The sequence below is a fragment of the Pezoporus occidentalis genome, unplaced genomic scaffold (genome assembly GCF_034315485.1).
Source record: "Pezoporus occidentalis ecotype Australia unplaced genomic scaffold, CSIRO_AGI_Poc_V1 ctg4, whole genome shotgun sequence".
In the NCBI taxonomy this organism is placed as follows: domain Eukaryota; kingdom Metazoa; phylum Chordata; class Aves; order Psittaciformes; family Psittacidae; genus Pezoporus; species Pezoporus occidentalis.
The window spans coordinates 26,988,416-27,007,117 of NW_026915724.1; the positions used below are offsets into that span (position 1 = coordinate 26,988,416).

Genomic DNA, 18,702 nt, shown 5'->3' on the forward strand with positions numbered 1-18,702 from the left:
ACTGGAGACACATCCAAGTGAGGCGCTGCACATGGCAGTCTGCCATTCTTTTTTTTTTTTTTTTTTTTTTTTACGTGGGATTGAGTGCACCCTCAGCAAGTTTGCCGATGACACCAAGCTGTGTGGTTTGGTTGATAACGCTGGAGGGAAGGAATGCCATCCAGAGGGACCTTGACACACTTGTGAGGTGGGCTGATGCCAACCTCATGAGGTTTAACCATGCCAGCTGCAAGGTCCTACACCTGGGTCAGAGCAATCCCAGGTACAGCTACAGGTTGGGCAGAGAAGAGATTCAAAGCAGCCCTGCAGAGAAGGACTTGGTGGTGTTGGTTGATGAGAAACTTCACATGAGCTGGCTTCAGTGTGCGCTCGCATCCCAGAAAGCCAACCGTATCCTGGGCTGCGTCAAAAGGAGCGTGACCAGCAGGTTCAAGGAGGTGATCCTGCCCCTTTACTCTGCTCTCGTGAGAACTCACTTGGAGTATTGTGTGCAGTTCTGGTGTCCTCAACATAAAAAGGACATGGAACTGTTGGAACAAGTCCAGAGGAGGGCCACGAGGATGATCAGGGGACTGGAGCACCTCCCATATGAAGACAGGCTAAGAAAGTTGGGGCTGTTGAGCCTGGAGAAGAGAAAGCTGTGTGGAGACCTCATAGCAGCCTTCCAGTATCTGAAAGGGGCCTATAGGGATGCTGGGGAGGGACTCTTCATTAGGGATTGTAGTGACAGGACAAGGGGTAAAAAGTTAAAACTTAAACAGGATATAAAGAAGTTCTTTCCCGTTAGGGTGGTGAGGCACTGGAATAGGTTGCCCAGGGAAGTTGTGAATGCAGCATCCCTGGTGGTGCTCAAGGCTAGGTTGAACAGAGCTGTGGATGGCATGGTTTAGTGTGAGGTGTCCCTACCCATTGCAGGGGGGGTTGGAACTACATGGTCTTATGGTCCTTTCCAACCCTAACTATTCTATGATTCTATTATTCTATGAAAGGCAGAAAACTTTAAGTGATGATTCAGTGGAAAACCCTGAAGTTCTTTGAGAGGGTGCCTGAGTTTTATTTAATGAAAGAGCAGGTTGGATCATCTATATTTCTGGTGACTTACTTCTGTATGAGTACTGTCACTACCACCAGAGAACAGAGAGTGACAGCAGCGATGCAAACCAACAGTGGTCTGTAGAGGAACTGAGCATGTGTGTGCTAAAGCTGTTTTGCACACACATATTGGACAGCATGTGGGCTAGCTTGCTGAGACGAAAGGAATCTCAATGGACAGATGAACATAGAAGTCAGCATAGTTGGGCTAAGCACATGCAGTAGGAAGAGATAGAAATGTGGTGGTGAAATACATGGGCTGGTAAGACAGAAGCAAAAGGTAGCTGGATTCCTGATGGAAGACTGTAGCAGCTTTTAGAATACATATAACATTTTAGAAACAGCATCTTACCAGAAAGTGTTGAAGATTTGTACAAAAAGTAGCAGGAAAATGTTGGGCAGGATAAGTGCTTGTTATTGGCAGGTGTTGACAACTCCATCTCAAGTATTAATTTCACAGGTACTTTGCCTTTTTTATGGGAGACTTCTTTCAGCTTTTTTGAACCAATTTATCAAAAAAAAAAAAGCAGTGTGATTAGCTCTTTGTCTTAGAAGCACAGATGAAATAGACGGCAACAAAGAAAAAAGTGGTCAGTGCATACAGAAGTAGTGTCAAATAGCTGGTAAAAAAGACCATCGAAATTAGAGCAGAAATAGTAATTCACAGAAGTAGAAATGTATGTTAGCATTTAAGACTAATATTCAGACTGTGACATGAAGGATACGTATAATATGAATGGTTCAGAATGACAGACTGGAGAAATACCTCAAAAGGCTTCTTAAATGTTGCTCAAAATGGTTTTAATGGCATATGTGAAATAGCCACACACATACCCAAGCTATTATGTATAAATGTCCAGGGAAAGCATGATCAACTTTTGCTGCATAAGAACCATAAACATCTATTAGATATCATTTTGCTCATAAGGGTTTTGTACCCTTTCTCTTCTGCCACCTATAGTGCTTCTTTGTTGGATAGCCATATGTAAATGTTTGATGAAGCCAACAGGTACTAGATCTATAGTTCACGGATTTTTTTAAACCCGGCATACATGATCATGGCCAGAAAGCATTGACACGTTCCAGTATTCAGAGCAGTTCCATGGCTGCTATAAATTTCTCACAAAAATATTACCAAGGCAGTGTAGAAGTGTGGAGGCCTCAACTCTAAAATACTGAGCTGGATGAGTAAGCTCCAGTGTAAGAATACCTTGTTAGTTTTTTTTCACAGCAAAAGACGATAGCTTTTTTGATTTTGCTTGCTAACAATACCCCAAGTTCCCTGGGAAGAGAGCAGGCGTGTGCTTTAAGATTTTACGCATTAGAGAAGATGCATTTAATACTGTCAGATTCTACTCTCTCAAATTTATTTTGCAGTCTTTGCTTCTCCTTCTGCTTGACTTGTGCATTTCTTGTCAATTAGTAGCATCTTGTGCTATACAGAGAGCTATTCTAAGGGAAGATTTGCCCAAAATAGGTAGTGGCACATAGACACAATAACCATGATTGCTGCCATTCTTACTTAAATCTTTTTTTTTTAAAAGCAAAATCCTCATTAAAGATAGCATAGCCTGTGTCTTTATCTAGTACAGCATTGTTAGTTTCACACAAGATTGGTAACAGGTATTCGACTAAAAGAACCTAATCAGCATAAGTGATTGCTTTTCATCAGAGGTGAAAAATACACGTTTCAAAACATCAGAAAATGGCTGGCCATTGCATCCTGTGAAGTTTTAGAGAAAAAAATATTATGTGAGATGTAAGATATTGTAAGAAAATGTGTGGGAAGCCCAAGTATGTAATTATAATCTCTAAATACTTTCTGCTGATTTTCCATTCTTTTGTATGCTTTTCCTGTCCTTTATTATTTGATATGTGTGATTCTTTGTGATGATTTTGTTTTGTAGCACTCTCTTGTCTTTGTTTTTATCCACTTTTATCCACTTGTACCTTTTCCAACCCACTTACTTTCGTAATTGAAAGGACTGCCTTTTTTTATGTAACAAAATTCTGCAAAAAATATTTTGAGAGTCCTCAAGCAAGACATTATCAAGCTGCTACTTACCTGAACACCAACTACAACTGATTTTAGCTATCAGGCTAATGAGGAACTCTTACAGAGAGTTTTCCTACTGCTGGAAGTACTTAACACAAGGATATCGTATACACAATCAAAGTTGGAGTCAGAGATGTCAGGTGAATGCAGTGCAAGTTGTTTGATCCATAACAGAACTGGTGCTGTTTGTATATTGGGAGAACAGGGAAAATCTGTCTACTTCACTTTTGCCTGGCTTATGTCAAAGAGGAAAAGTTAAAGTGAGTGGAAGTCATGTTTCCTCTGTAAATTACACAGCACATGTGGAAAACTGGTGGAAGTTAAATGAATGTTTTATACTTGTAGTGCGGTCTGTATATTTTCTGCAATTATTTTTGATTTTACATTACTATTGCACATCCAGATTACCACTGAAGATATTATTTGATCGCTTGTCTGTATACATGCTAGTTAAAGTTTAGACCAGGAATGTGGACTTCAGTTAAGATCTTCAGTTCTTACTGTCAGCAGCTGAAAAATACAGCTCTTTTTTATTTATTTATTTTAATACAAGTCCCTGTCTTTTCTCATCCCTGGTGCTTTTGCCTATGCCAGGGATTGCTGCTGTGGCAGGCTGCTCCCAAACTGGAGCTGACAACCTGCCAGTTTTGAGATTACTGTTGATGAGTCCTTGGATATCATTAGCATATGTTAATTACTCATTAGTGTATGTACATATCATGCCTGGTGTGTGTCTGGACAACCCTGTGTGCCCATAATATTTGCATATGACTTTCTAAAAGTTCCTTTGTGGCCACAAAGTGGTCAGAGTACTAGCTCTAATACCTTGAAGATGGAGAAAGTGACATTGAAAGGAAACAGCAGTGTTTAGATCCCCATCACAATAAAATCGTACCTTACTGGAAGTTTCAGAGGAGAGGCGCTGACCATAAATGTTTTAAATGGTCAAAACCATTATTGATGGTGCATTTAAAAGGGAAGGGGAATTGGGAGCATGGGACAGGGAGGGAAAAGGGGGTGAACGTTTGAAATGCCTTATTTTGAAGTATATGAAACTAAACATAGAGTACTCAGGGTGTTCCCTTTTTTATTTCTTTGCACTTTGTGTGTCCCGCTTTTAAAATGAGAGAATATAGTATTTGTTTTACATAAACTAGGAAAACTGATGTTTTGAATATATGTTATAATTGTCTAATTCACTTTTTTTTCCTGGTTATATGGTTTTAAACATGGCTCTGTATTAGTTCCTTAATACTTTTTACTTCTATTGTCTTGACAGTATTCATCCATCAAAAATGTTAGTTATATTAGTTCATTCCTGTTCAGCCCTCCAGAAATTTTCCCACTTTATTTGGGTATATTTTGATCGAAATTATTAAAATGCAGGAAATATCTTTTTCTTATGCTTGCTGTCAAAATAAAAAGGAGAGCAATTGCACAAACACAGCATCTGTCTGCATCGTGTTAAGTGCAACGTGTTTCCAATAGCATTTAATACATAGATGACAGATTAATGAGTCCTTATAGGAAAAATACACTTGTAGGTCATTTCAAGTGTGGTCCCATGTTAAATTCTTAGTATCATATTTGTTGGTATGTGCAGATGCAAAGCCTCCTTTTACTTTTACTTTTAGGTTGAGCATGATCAATTACTCCAAATATTGGCACCTTTATAACACTGTCCAGTGCCATAGCTTCTAAGCACCCCAAGTTCCTCAAAGGTGAAGTAAAATGAACAGATAAATTTATGCAAATTTGTTCATTGGCTGTTACCGTGCTAACATCTGTTAACTGGCAGATGCCTTCTCCCACACCTCAAGTTCAGAGTTATGTCACATGGTGTTCAGAATTAATTCAGAGTAGCAAGTATCATCTGAGAGGATTTCCATCCATACCACCTTGAGCAAAAAGTAGTCCTGAATATAACAATGACTTTAGGGCTCCAAAAGGGAGCTTGTTGTAGCAAGCAGTGATGTGGTGCCACAAGGTTTTTGTATTATTACACAACCTTTTATTTTAATTAAGAATGGTTTTATTTGGGTTTTATATCTAACATTTTTGTGTTTGTCAAAGTCAATGGTATACATGTAGATTAATGGTGCTTCACATGTGTTCTGCTAAATATGAACTGAATAATATTTTCATAGAATGTTTTTGTCTTCACTGGGGAATAATAGCTTTCAACAGGGTGCCAGATCTCCGTTAGCAAATGTCTGTATTTGAATATGTTCCTAGCTTCCAGGATTTGGAACATATATCTCTCCCATTCAAAATAAGCTGAAAATTAATAGCCAATCCATGATAAGTGTAAAGGTTTAATTAAAGAAAAATTTAGTGGCTTGTAGTCTTTGCAGTTTCTTTACTTTTCTGAGACTAAGCTTTTTCATGGTCTGTTTGTTGTACAGCCAATTGTAACTGCTGCTTCTGTGCTGAAATGTTAATATAGGAGTTCTTGATGTATCTTTCACAGAGCTGGTAAGAATAGATACTTGTCCAAGACACTGTTAAATAGTATTTCATCATTATCAGCAAGACCTGAATTTTACAAACTAACAGACCTAATTATCAAACAACATTTTTGTGTTTGTTCTATTACTTAAACTCGGAAATGCAAATGTCTTGTGTATTTAAGACCATGTCAACAATTGGGTTTATTACCCTCTCTTTAATAATTGATTTATTCTTTTTTCAAGAAAATGTTAAGGGGGCAAAAATCTTCATAAATTGGGTTTTACATATACATATGCGTTTATTACCTACACTGATTTATTAAATAATATGACCTGAATACTGACACAAGAGGGTAATTTACATGTGCAACCTAGAATCCTTCTTATAGGTGATAAAGCACAAACAACACAGTTCGATCTTCCTCATCAAAATGTCTTAAGTCATGTTTTATGAAGCTGGTCTGTAAGCAGGAAGGGGTGAAAAACGTAGTTATAGTCATATTAAGGTATTTGGAATTCAACTTCTTAGACTCCAGAATAATGCTTTGCTTATTGTCTCTAGTTTAGTTTTTAACGTCTAGGATGTAGAAAAACTGAACCTCTCCACAGCATGTTTGCTGTTACGTATGGCTATATTTCATAATGTTAATCTCTACATTCTACGTTGTATGCATAACTTCTGCTTTTTTATACTGTAATGAGCATTGAGAATAATTTACTGCCTTTAAGTCTGCAGCAGTAGTTACATTTATTCTGATATATCAAAGTAATTCATATAAATAAAGACATTTTAATGAGAAGAGATGGAAAGTTTTGTAGCAACCAAATAAAAGTGGTCTGAAATAAGTCCCTGACAGAATACTCCTTTTAATCAAAACTGAACCTCAGGAAAAAAAAAAAAAAAGAAATAGCATTTTTCCACTGTGTCTTATGATGGAAGGGGATTAACTCCATGGCAATGAATTAGAGAATTACAGTTACAGTGGACAATCATTGATATAATCCAGAGAAAGACATAGCTTGATTTCTTCACTTCCATTAAGCAAAAAATGGAAAGCCTCTGACATGCAGGAATCAGTTAGTGGCCCTGATATGCCCCACTAGTCTAAATTTGCTATCACAGAGTGCAGCACAGAGACAGTGATTGCAGAGGCAGCACAGGCAATGAGTAAAAAAAATATCACAAGAAGAATAATTATCACTAGTACTGTACAGAAATGTCTCCTATCTGACAAAACAAATAAAAGCATGTTTTCATGAGAAATTTTTTGTTTATATTATACTACTTAAATGGTCATTTGGTTTAGGCAGAAAAAGAAATAATCTTATCATGTAAAACCATTGTTCACACAAAACATGTCCCTTTTAGAGGAGATGCTTTTCTGTTCACGAAGACTAGAAAATACTAGTCATCAGACTGTCACCAAGAGTTTTGTTACTGTGACTGCAAATAATATTTTAAAAAGATGCGCAACTTAGAATCATAGAATCATAGAATAGTTAGGGTTGGAAAAGACCTTAAGATCATCTAGTTCCAACCCCCCCTGCCATGGGCAGGGACGTCTCACACTAAACCATGCCAACCAAGGCTCTGTCCAGCCTTCCCATGGACACTGCCAGGGATGGAGCATTCACTACTTCCTGGGGCAACCTATTCCAGTGCCTCACCACCCTTACAGTAAAGGACTTCTTCCTTATATCCAATCTAAACTTCCCTTGTTTAAGTTTTAATTTGTTACCCCTTGTCCTGTCACTATAGTCCCTAATGAAGAGTCCCTCCCCAGCATCCCTATAGGCCCCCTTCAGATACTGGAAGGCTGCTATGAGGTCTTCACGCAGCTTTCTCTTCTCCAGGCTGAACAGCCCCAACTTCCTCAGCCTATCTTCATACGGGAGGTGCTCCAGTCCCCTGATCATCCTCGTGGCCCTCCTCTGGATTTGCTCCAACAGTTCCATGTCCTTTTTATGTTGAGGACACCAGAACTGCACACAATACTCCAGGTGAGGTCTCACGAGAGCAGAGTAGAGGGGCAGGATCACCTCCTTTGACCTGCTGGTCACACTCCTTTTGATGCAGCCCAGGATTCACTTGGCTTTCTGGGCTGTGAGTGCACCCTGAAGCCGTCTCATGTTCATTTGCTCATTGACCAACAGCCCCAAGTCCTTCTCCACAGGGCTGCTCTGAATCTCTTCTCTGCCCAACCTGTAGCTGTGCCTGGGATTGCTCTGACCCAGGTGTAGGACCTTGCATTTGTCATGGTTAAACTTCATGAGGTTGGCATCAGCCCACCTCACAAGTGTGTCAAGGTCCCTCTGGATGGCATTCCTTCCCTCCAGCGTATCAACCGAACCACACAGCTTGGTGTCATCAGCAAACTTGCTGAGGGCACACTCAATCCCACTGCCCATGTCAGTGACAAAGATGTTGAACAAGACTGGTCCCAACACTGATCCCTGAGGGGCACCACTCGTTACTGGTCTCCAGATGGACATTGAGCTATTTACCACAACTCTTTGCATGCGGCCATCCAGCCAGTTCTTTATCCACCGAGTGGTCCATCCATCAAATTGATGTCTCTCCGATTTAGAGACAAGGATGTCATGCAGGACAGTGTCAAACACTTTGCACAAGTCCGGATAGATGACATCAACTTCTCTACCCCTGTCCATCAGTTCTGTAGCCCCATCATAGAAGGCCACCAAATTGGTCAGGCAGGATTTCCCCTTAGTGAAGCCATGCTGGCTGTCACCAACCACACAAATTGACTTGGAAAGTAATAAACTCCTCTAGAAAATACTGGAGGAGGACTCCTGGGTTCCTCTGAGTAATAAAATCCTAGCTACCTGATAGCAAATTGTCATCACTCATTTCCATCTGAGAACTGCAAAATGTTATCATAAGTGCAGCAGAAAAGCTGCTTTGGTGGCATGAGGGATCCTTTAGTTCTTTTAGTTGAAAATGCTGAGGATGACTCAAGAAATACAAGATCTGACCTTGAACAAATCTTCAGGGCTAAGCTCCATGACCAAGTTACTGAGCTGTATCAGAGGTATGGTAATATGTTTCCTATATCAGCTCAGCCTAAATTCAAAGAGATTCCACATGTAAGAAAGCTAATTTAAGATTCAACACTGCTATCTGTATCTCATGACCATGTGCAAGAACAGTGAAAAGCTAACCTACCTCATCTGAAGAGCAATAACATGGCAATAAAAGTTATGGAGAAATGTCTGTCACCAGCAATTAGTAGATATCATGCGTAATTACTTTTTCATGTTGTATATTCTTGACAGTAAATGGCATCATTAAGGGGGGCAGGCAGATGCCATATATATGAGATAATTTTCATTATTTGCTTCTCAGATCATAAAATTGCCAGGACAGCTATTTGACATTCCAGATAAAACTGAAATGCTGATAGCAAAACATGGCAATCTAACTCGTTATTTACATAGGGGTTGAGTAACAGGCCACACTCGGTCTGTCTGCTTGTTCTGGATGTTGCCCTTTATGCTGTGCTTCATGTTTATGATCTTCATTTCCCTGTCACAGATTTTTCAGAGGACATTTTCCCCACTTTCACTGACCTTGACCCAACTTTAGGTCTTTCTAACATCTGCTGTCAAAGTTTGCTACCTGAATATTACACTTTAGTGCACATTTTCCTTTCTTTGTCTTCTCTATGCTTCACCCATAGACCTTTCCTAGGTCCCATACATATCCTATTTATGTAGTTACCATTTTTCCTATTGATTACCCCACCAATTTTATCCCTTTTTTGTCTGCTTTATTGTAAGTTAGGATTCTTATCAATATTTCCTTATTTCTTCCTGTGTTTTTCTGCCCTTTCAACATAGAAGTATGTTTATTTATAAAAATATACTTAGTTTATTTTTCAGTTGTTTTGATGAGTATTCCTAGATGTAAAAGGAGCTTTTCATGTAAACATGCCCTTGCCACAAAGAGCTTGTTTGCTTTCCTTGCTTTTTTCATTTTCTCAGAAAAGAACAAGTCTGGGAGGAAGCAAGCTAGCATGTGTTTAAGACTGGAATGAGTAAAGAATCTGGACCCTCAGGGGAGATTTGCATTCATTTTATAGTGAGGTCTACTGGTTACCTATCTTGTCTTTAATGTATGCTGTGTGTAATATCCTTGCACACAAACGGTACTTCTGTCAAAATAACTTAGCTCAAGTTGAGATAACAACAAACAAGGAAAAAATAAAAGTTAGGCATCCACAAGAGAGATATTGTTTGTGTATCTCCACTGATAATCCAATTAAATTGGAATCAAAATTGCTAGTTTCCACCATATTTTAGAAAATCTAAACTGTAGCAACACAAGAAATAAGTGTCTCAGTTCAGAGTTAAAAATTGCATACCAATTAATTTTTTTCCACAGCTTCAGGACTTTAAAGAAAGGGTCTTTTATATACCATTTGCCTTGTGACAGTATGAAGTCTGGTCCCACACGTGCCATCTGACCACCTTCATCAGCAAATAAGCACTACATGTCTTCATTTCTGAGCCTTGAAGTATCTGAGTAATCAGCTTCACTGTTTAAAGGAAATAATTTTCCACTCATCAGGTGCAGACTATGGAACAGCAGTTACATCCAGTTTGGTACTGTTAAATTTTAGCACTCTGATTACTGGACAATACCTATTCATGATATGTTCTCATTTTAAAAAAATAAAGTTCCTTTTTATTCAAAGAACTGTAAATGTTAAACTAGGGTACCAGCTAGTTATCATGTATTAGCTATTAATAGCCATAATTACTAATAATAAACATTTTAGGTTGTTTTTTTTAGGGCCTACTTAAGGATCTTTACCTTTTTAATGAATCATTTGCATGTAATTTTACATACTTTTGAGTATACGACAGCTAAACTACTTGTGGGTAAAAAGAAGCCGTTCAAATACATTAAAATTTAGATTTAGATATATGAAGAACTATTTTTTTTTCTGGTTACAATGATCATTTATCCTTTATTTTAAAACAATGCCTTATAGAAAATAATGTTTCTATGCATCTTAGTTTTCAGACAACCTTCATTATTGTGAAAATGAATTTTACCCTTAACTGAAGTAGTGAAATGAAGCTGAGATGTCAAATTCCTGTCCTCTTATGCAGTTGCTGAATATTGCACCATTAAACTTTCAAAATATTTCAACTATGACAGGAGAGCATGAACCTCTAATTGGCAAAAGGTGCCGCTCATAAATGATAGTCAACAGTTTCCTTTTTGAAGGGAATTCTACGAGGTAAATATATAATTAATATATAGCCTTGATCCTGCTCTAAAAGATGAAGTTACTGTACTGAGCAGTGGGAAACCTCACAGGAAGTTGGGAAATGCTGAAAAAAATCTGGCAGTACTGATGGGAAAATCTCTTTGGCCTGAACAGAAGCTCTACCTTTGAGTAAAAGCAAGAACTTTCACTGTTGATCTCTTTCACCAGTTTCTGGGCCACAAGTTTAGCTCTCATGTTCTTCCTATTCCTTACTCTGGCTCTTGAGCCAGATCTGCTAATGATGATTGTGAAAAGCTATGCAAGTATTTTAAGAAGTAAAACTTATTATTGGTTTACCTGCTAGTTTTGTTATCTGCCCAGTTATATCAATCTTTAATAACATAGAAAAAAATGCACTTTCCTATTTCTGTCAAAGCACTTGATACATTTTAATGTATTGAATCCTTAAATATCCTAAAGCATAGGTTAATAACATTCCTGTTTTAAAGTTGGAAAACACAGAAATAGACAACCTAATATCAGCACTTTTCAAGCGTCCACAGACAGTTAAGTCTCTCATACAAAAATTTAAGTATACAAAATCAGTGAAATTTCTTGACAGTGAAGGTCATACTGAGTTGGTAGACCTGCGGTGCATAACTGCAGCAGCATCAGGGAAAGAAGAGGCCCACATCTTTGTCGTGTCTTTTCTCTGAAGTGATTATAGGTTGTACAAAAGTTATGAAGATGTTAATAAATTAGCAGCTGAACAATCATATCTGCACTGAACATAGAAAAAAAATTATTTACCTTCAATTATTTCATTTTTACTCATAATAAAGCAATGCATTATCAAGGCTAAACCTGAAACTGTAGCTTTAAATGGACAGTTACCTGGCAGCAGAGAAGGCTGTAAAGAAAAGAGTTTCTTTGTTTTTCTGGCTATATTTTGACTGTAAATAGAACAAGCCAAGAATTGTGCTTCAACTTATGGGCTTGTCCATTCCTGTACCCAGATAAGTAAAAGGCCTTTGTTTTTTTTGGCAAAACCCTTAAGCTTACAAGAGCACACTTACCCCTTTGCCTGGCCCCATCTCCATCATGCTTTAGAGTGCTTCTATTTTAGTTTGTTTCCTTGCCCTAGAAAGAAAGACTGAAGCTAACCCTAAAACATGCAGCTGATCTTCATGTCGTAACTAGAATAGAACTGAACAGAAAATAGAAAATAATAGAACAGAAAAAAAAAGAACAGAACAGAAAAAAGAACAGACTAGAACAGAAAGGAGAAGGAAAGGGAAAGGTGAAAAAACAAAAGGGAAAGGAAAAGAGAAAGAAGGGAAAGGGAGGAGAAGGAGAGAGAGGGAGAGGGAATAGGAGAGGAAAGGGAAAAGAAGGGAAGACAAGGCAAAGGAAGGGGGAAGGAGAAAGGGGAAGGGGAAAAGGGAAAAGGAAAAGAGGAAAGGAAAAAGGGAAGGAGAGGAGGCAAAGTGAGAGGGAAAAAGAAAAAGAAGGAGAAAGAGAAGGAGAGGGATTGGCTGCATGTATGTCATCCATCATTAGCCAGGGAAGCCCACAGTGCAGACACAGGGAGGCTGTCATCTATGACTTTCCAGCATTTCTGTGACATGTCCACCACAGTCACCCATTGCTGTGGGGAAGCAGGCCCCTGCAGTGCTGTCCAGTGCAGTGGGTGAGGTGCTGGGGCACCTCCACAGCCTGCACTGATGGCTCCACCCATGGCTCGTGAAGGTGGTACAGACCCTAGTCTGGTCAGCAGTGGTGGCAATTAGGTTTTGCTCTGTCAAAACACGCAGCTCATCTCCTGAATCTTAATCATGCCCCATTTCCTGTTTCCTTGTTTTTATCCCTGTAGGATTTTTCATCCTCTGGAACCAACAAAGAGATCATATTTTGCTTCAGTTTCTGAGCCTTCTAATTTTTTCCAGACTTTCCATTTCACGCTGTTTGAATTTTATTAAGATCTCTTTACACAAAAGGAGAGTACCAGCTATATGATGCCCTGAGGGCTCTGAAAAGCTGTTGCCGTAATGTTGCAAAACTCTGGAGACATTTTATTTCTACCAGAAGCTCTTTGGAGGACTGTGGCAAAGGATATAAAGTATCTTAAATATTCACAGCAGGGATATTGATCTCTGTTGGAATTTAATAAAAAAGTTGGGGTTTTTTTTAATCTATTAATCAGTACATCACATTAATACTGATCAAATAATTCCTGTATCCAAAATACATTGTATTTTCTTTACATCTTGGGATGGAGAAGACTATTTTCATTCCAGAATTATGGATAATCTCCATATGGATAATATTATGAATCATCTATTCTTAAGACTATGACTTTCTTTTCCACACCTCATTACTAAGTATTTTCACCAGGTAGTTTCCAGAAGCACCTTTTATCTGTTTCCGCCTTCAGTACTTTCTGTTCTTCTCACACGTAGCTATGCATAAGTTCTTTATAGGAGTCTCACAAAAGCATGTCTCCTCCAATGACGGACAAAGATTTTGTAAGTGCTAATAAGGTTTTATTTTCAGTGGTCAGCCTTGAAATCAAAAGCAACTGCTGAGCTCTCAGTACTCTCTTCTGTAGCACAATAGTCCTGTTCAACCGAGTTTTGAAATAAAATTTTGTGGGAAGCTGTATTCTAATTTGACAAAGAGATGTCTCATGAAAAGCATTATTCTATTTTCAAGAAGCTGTAATATGATAGTGTGTGCATGTAACATAGCCAGAGACATATTCAAATGATTATTTAATTAAAATATCATAGATCTATATGTTCATTTGATGGGAAAACATTTTTAAAATTCAATGTATGAATAATCATACAGAATCTGGGGTGTAAACTGTAAAGATATTGTTATTTAAAAACCTGCTACAATGTTAGACTACTCAGGACACATTTTTCTAAAATGCTCAGCAATTTGCCTCCTGATTTCTGTGTGAAGGTCATTCAATAACCTAACATTGTTGTCTCTTCCCATTTGCTGTATTTCCCAGCCCTCTTTGTCATTGCATTACCATGTACCACTTTTCTTCCACAGAATAATGCTACATTGATATCACAGATAAGGGTAACAGCAGTTGTTCTTTCAAAAGAAGAAATTAAATTTTTTTTTCTGGGATTTTTTTTTCACTATTTAATCTTCTTTTACTATAGAAATACTCTTCCTATTGTCAAATAGACTGAATGGCTTTTGTAAGTATCAAGGTAGCTTTAGACACTGCCTCACATAACTGCACTAACAGAGACAGTTATAATTTAACCCTCTTAATGCTGTCTTTCATTACTTGAAATGTCTTTCATAATCACTTCTTTGTAGCAATTAACCATAACATTTTTATTTGGTCACTGTTCTCTTCAAATATCAGCTTTTCTAAGTCCTGATGTGCTTTACACTTCTGGCTGGAATTGGTTTAGAGAATAAAATTTTGCTCCCTCTTACATGTGCAGACATTTTAAACAATGCTGGAAATAGCTGACTGTATTCAAGTTTTTATTCTATGCTAAAACTTCTTTCTCACTACCCAAATGATGATTAAAACTGAATTTAAAGGTTATGTTCATGAAGTTCAGCACATCTGCTGTAATATGCCTCTCTTCAATTGTAAAAATAACTGCAGATGCTCAGAATTCCAGAGTTTAACTACAAAAGCTGGAATTTCCTACTGCAAGGTGTGCACTTTTTGTAATAGTTAGATAAAAATTACATAATGCTCATTTTTTTACTTTCCATTCTGTTTAAATCTCACTACAGGATGTGTGACACAGGAGAAGGGCTGTTCACCTTTCAGACACGAGAAGGAGAAATGATATATCAGAAAGTCCATTCCGCAACACTGGCAATAGCAGAGCAACATGAAAGATTAATGATGGAGATGGAGCAGAAAGCAAGGGTAAGGCCCTTTTCACTGATATCTTTAAACTTATTAAAAAAGTTTAAACTTTTTTTAAACTTCATTAAAAACTGGTAATGAACAAAAGAAGTGTGGAGTAATGGCATTCCATGGATTCATCTGTAATGACAGTATTAGCTGTGTACAAAGACAACAGATATTTTTGAATTCATGCTATTTCATGGTCAGGGATTTTCAGTAAGCACTATATAATGATTGTTGTTGATGTGTTTTTGGTCCGGTGAGTGCCATAAGCTATGCAGAAGCTGTGGGTGGTGTAAGAGAAGCTGAAAAATCTGTTGATTTTATACTTCAACTAGTAAGCTAATGGTGTTTGGTTTTGAAATTTACTTCATTTATGGAGGTCTCTGGACACAAAAATTCTGTTTCAGAATATCAAGTGATGATACATTCATTTTTATGCTAAGAAATCTGTTGCTGAAGCCAAGTAAAATGTTAGAGAGAGGCATGAGAAGAAACTAAGCCTTTCCGTTTACCTTTGAAAGGGCACGGACTGGAAGCAAAAATGTTATGCGGCAGATAATTTTAGTGTGAGGTGTCCCTGCCCATGGCAGGGGGCTGGAACTTGATGATCTTAAGGTCCTTTCCAACCCTAACTATTCTATGATTCTATGATAATATACTACCAAGTCTGCTCCATTGTCATCGTGAGCAGAAGCTCAGTTAGTTTAAGTAGGCAGTCATGTACGCACTTTTATCTTCTGCCCATTTCCCCTTCAAATTATAACACTGGGAAAAAGACCTGAAGTATGGTATCATTAGTGACTGGCGTAGGTGTGGGTTTGAGTTAGTTATTGGTTTTATCGACATTAAAGCAGACTAGATTTTATTCAATTACTACAACAAAGTGGACAATGATCTTATGTGTTTGGGAAAAGAATTAATTTGTGCCAATGCTAGTACTTCAGTTGAGATTCTTTTCAGGGAAAGTGTTATCTGTATATTCACTTCTTTTGCTATCTTTCTTTTTTTTTGATGGATCAGTGTAATACAGATGGCAATTTTGTTTTGCAGCTGTTTTGCAGAGGAGGGGGCAATTGGAGTGTTCAAGACCAGGTTGGACAAGGCCTTGGGTGATATGATTTAGCATAAGGTGTCCCTGCCCATGGCAGGGGGGTTGGAACTAGGTGATCTTAAGGTCCTTTCCAACCCTAATTATTCTATGATTCTATAATTCTATGATTGTACTGTTTCAGTATAACAAATTAATTAAGAAAACATTGACCGGCTTTCTATTTACAATATCATATTTTGTACTGTTGTGTTATCTGTATGCAAATGTCAGCAGTTCTGGTTTTATCATCTGAATAATATGCCTTCTTACAAACCTCTTCTCTTGCCCCTTCCATGTGCCCCTGGGGTTTTTTGTTTGGGTTTGGGTGGGCTTTTTTGTGTTGGTTTTTTTTGTTGTTGTTGGGGGGTGTTAATATAATTTAGAAATCTGATCATATTGTTAGTCTTGGAATTACTGAATAAAAAAGTGTTAGCCTCAAAACCAGCATGTATCCCCACTAACTGTAGCCAGGTGTTAAGCATAGAAGGTGCACATCTGAGTCTCTAACAGCCAGTTCTATCACCACTCTCCAGTCCCCAGTCTGGGCTGCAAGATTTTTCCACTACCTTTCTGTTAGCTTAGGTGCTTATCTGACTCAGTGAGTCAATTCAGCTTTCTAATCTGGAAAACCAAAACAAAACCCTACTTAAAAGGAATAGGATACTGCAGGGTTACTGAGATAAATTGGGTTACAAAGGCGGCAGTAAACTGTTATATCTTCTCAGTTGTCTTGTCCTGAGGAGAGAATGAAAAAGAGTCATTCACCCTCAGTAAATGCTGAGTACCCTCCTTGGAATCAGTAGATGATGTTGGTTTTGGTGATCTTTTTTTAAACTCTTTCAGATAAAAAAGTTTAAAAGGTACTTTTCACAAGCCAGCATATGAGTACAGTTGGTTTCAGGAGCACTAGCCTCTACACCAGGATGCAATGATTACCAAAACATTTTCATCCCTAATGCCAGCTTTGATCTTCTGCCAGTCAGCCTCCACTGGAAACACTCCTGATGTAACTTCTTCACCCACTGTTGTTCAAGTGCATAACATGGGGAGTTAAGGGCTGTAGATTTCTCATGTTATGACTATGCGTATGAGGGAGGCTAAGGAAATAGTCATACCTTTCTAACCTTATAAAGTACTTCTTTCAAGAGCTGCCAGTAAAAACCTATAATGTAATCTGAAATATATAAAAACTTATAATGTGTAAAACAATAATTCTAAATAATATAGCACTAAAGTTGATGTTAAGCAACTGAAGTTAATCAAATGTCAGTAAAACTGAAGTATAAATGCATGAAGCAAATATAACGGCACAAGTTTCATAACTTATTGTTGTAGGAAATTTTCCATGGCACTTGTTTTGCTTTAGACAACAGAGCTGTAAAAATAATGCTATTTAGACTGTGATCCTTTAAACATTTGCAAGAAGATAAACACCTTTATGGACATTGCATAATATTTTTTTCCCATCATCATTATTTACAAGTCTTGTCTCTAATATTCAACTTAATGTAAGTGAAGGAGTCATCATGATAGTTTTCTGACATTTAAAACAGATATTATCAATCAGTTTATATGTTTAAAAAAAAAAAATGTTATTGGGGGGGAAGTAATAAGTGTGCCAAATAAGACACATATCAGGCAATGCAACTGGGCTTAAGGTGAGGTTTAAGAGGAAGGTGGCTGAGAAATAAGCCTGGGAGTCATTTAATCTTTCTTTTAATCCGGAACAGATTGAGGAGGGTAAGAATGTTTCATAGGATGGGTCTGAGGATAAATATAAATTACAGGGTGTCAGACACAGAATTAATAGGCATGTAAATAGAATGAAGAATATTACTATAAATTATCTCAGAATCAGAAAAGAAACAAAAATAATCTGAGTCTGGATACAGTAACAGCATTAGTGTCATAATGAACTTTTAATTTAGCTTTGTCGTGTAAGTCTGTAATATGTATTTCTTCATCTATTTTTAACCTGATCACAACACAAACATATACTCATCGAAACATTACAGGATCAAACATCATCAAGAAATATGTCAAGCATTTTAAATTTTCAATTTAAAATTATGGTTTCAAATTGAAGTATCCCACCATTGCCAGTGCATCTCCAGAACTTCGTCTGGTTTATGGCTATTTATGTCTTTGTGCAATGGTATACCTATCACTTACTATTTTCAAGTTGTAAAGTATGGAAAAAACAGAAAGACACTAGTGGATGCTGCCAACCCAATGAATATAAAATATATTTAGTTAAAATATACATCTTTTGGGCTCCATTTCAGTACTACAATTTACTTACTATGACAAAGCTCTTTTATGTTCTAATTCTGCCTGAGTGCATCTGTGTTGTGTCAATACCTGGATGGGAAACTGGAGAAGAAAATTAGTGGAATCCACCATAGATGATCCCATGTCACAACACATTGGTCTTTTAGCATGTTTTCTTCTCTTTCCAAATGTTGATATAAACTCAGCCACTGAGGTTCTGAATTTTTAGGATCATTCATGAACTCCTGCACTTTCTGCAAGTTAAAGTATAGCCTAAAGTATAGGCCAATTATTCATTCTGATATTTAGTTCACTTTTGTTCTTTATTTCCCATCTGTGATTTTTCAGTATAATGTTTGTTTAGAAACTTTGTAACCCTGTAAAAAGATGGATGCTTTACTGCAATACATAGTGAATTGTTTACTTGGTTCCCATGGGTGTTGTGAAGCTTATTTCCAGAGCAGAACGAAACAGAACAGAAAACAGAACAGAACAGCAGTAGAATAGAACTAGAACCAGAACAGAACAGAATAGAATAGACTGGACTGGACTGGACTGGAATATTTCTGTTGGAAAGGACCTACAGCAATCTTCTAGTCCAACTG

At 37.6% G+C, this 18,702-nt stretch overlaps 1 protein-coding gene across 1 annotated transcript in view; it reads left to right on the forward strand.

Moving 5' to 3' along the window:
* Positions 1–18,702, forward strand: part of DOK6 (docking protein 6) — a 244,715-nt gene that overhangs the window by 165,380 nt on the left and 60,633 nt on the right. The window contains exon 6 of the mRNA XM_062633085.1: positions 14,613–14,751. Coding sequence (XP_062489069.1) covers positions 14,613–14,751 — 139 coding nt within the window. The remainder of the gene's footprint in view (positions 1–14,612; positions 14,752–18,702) is intronic.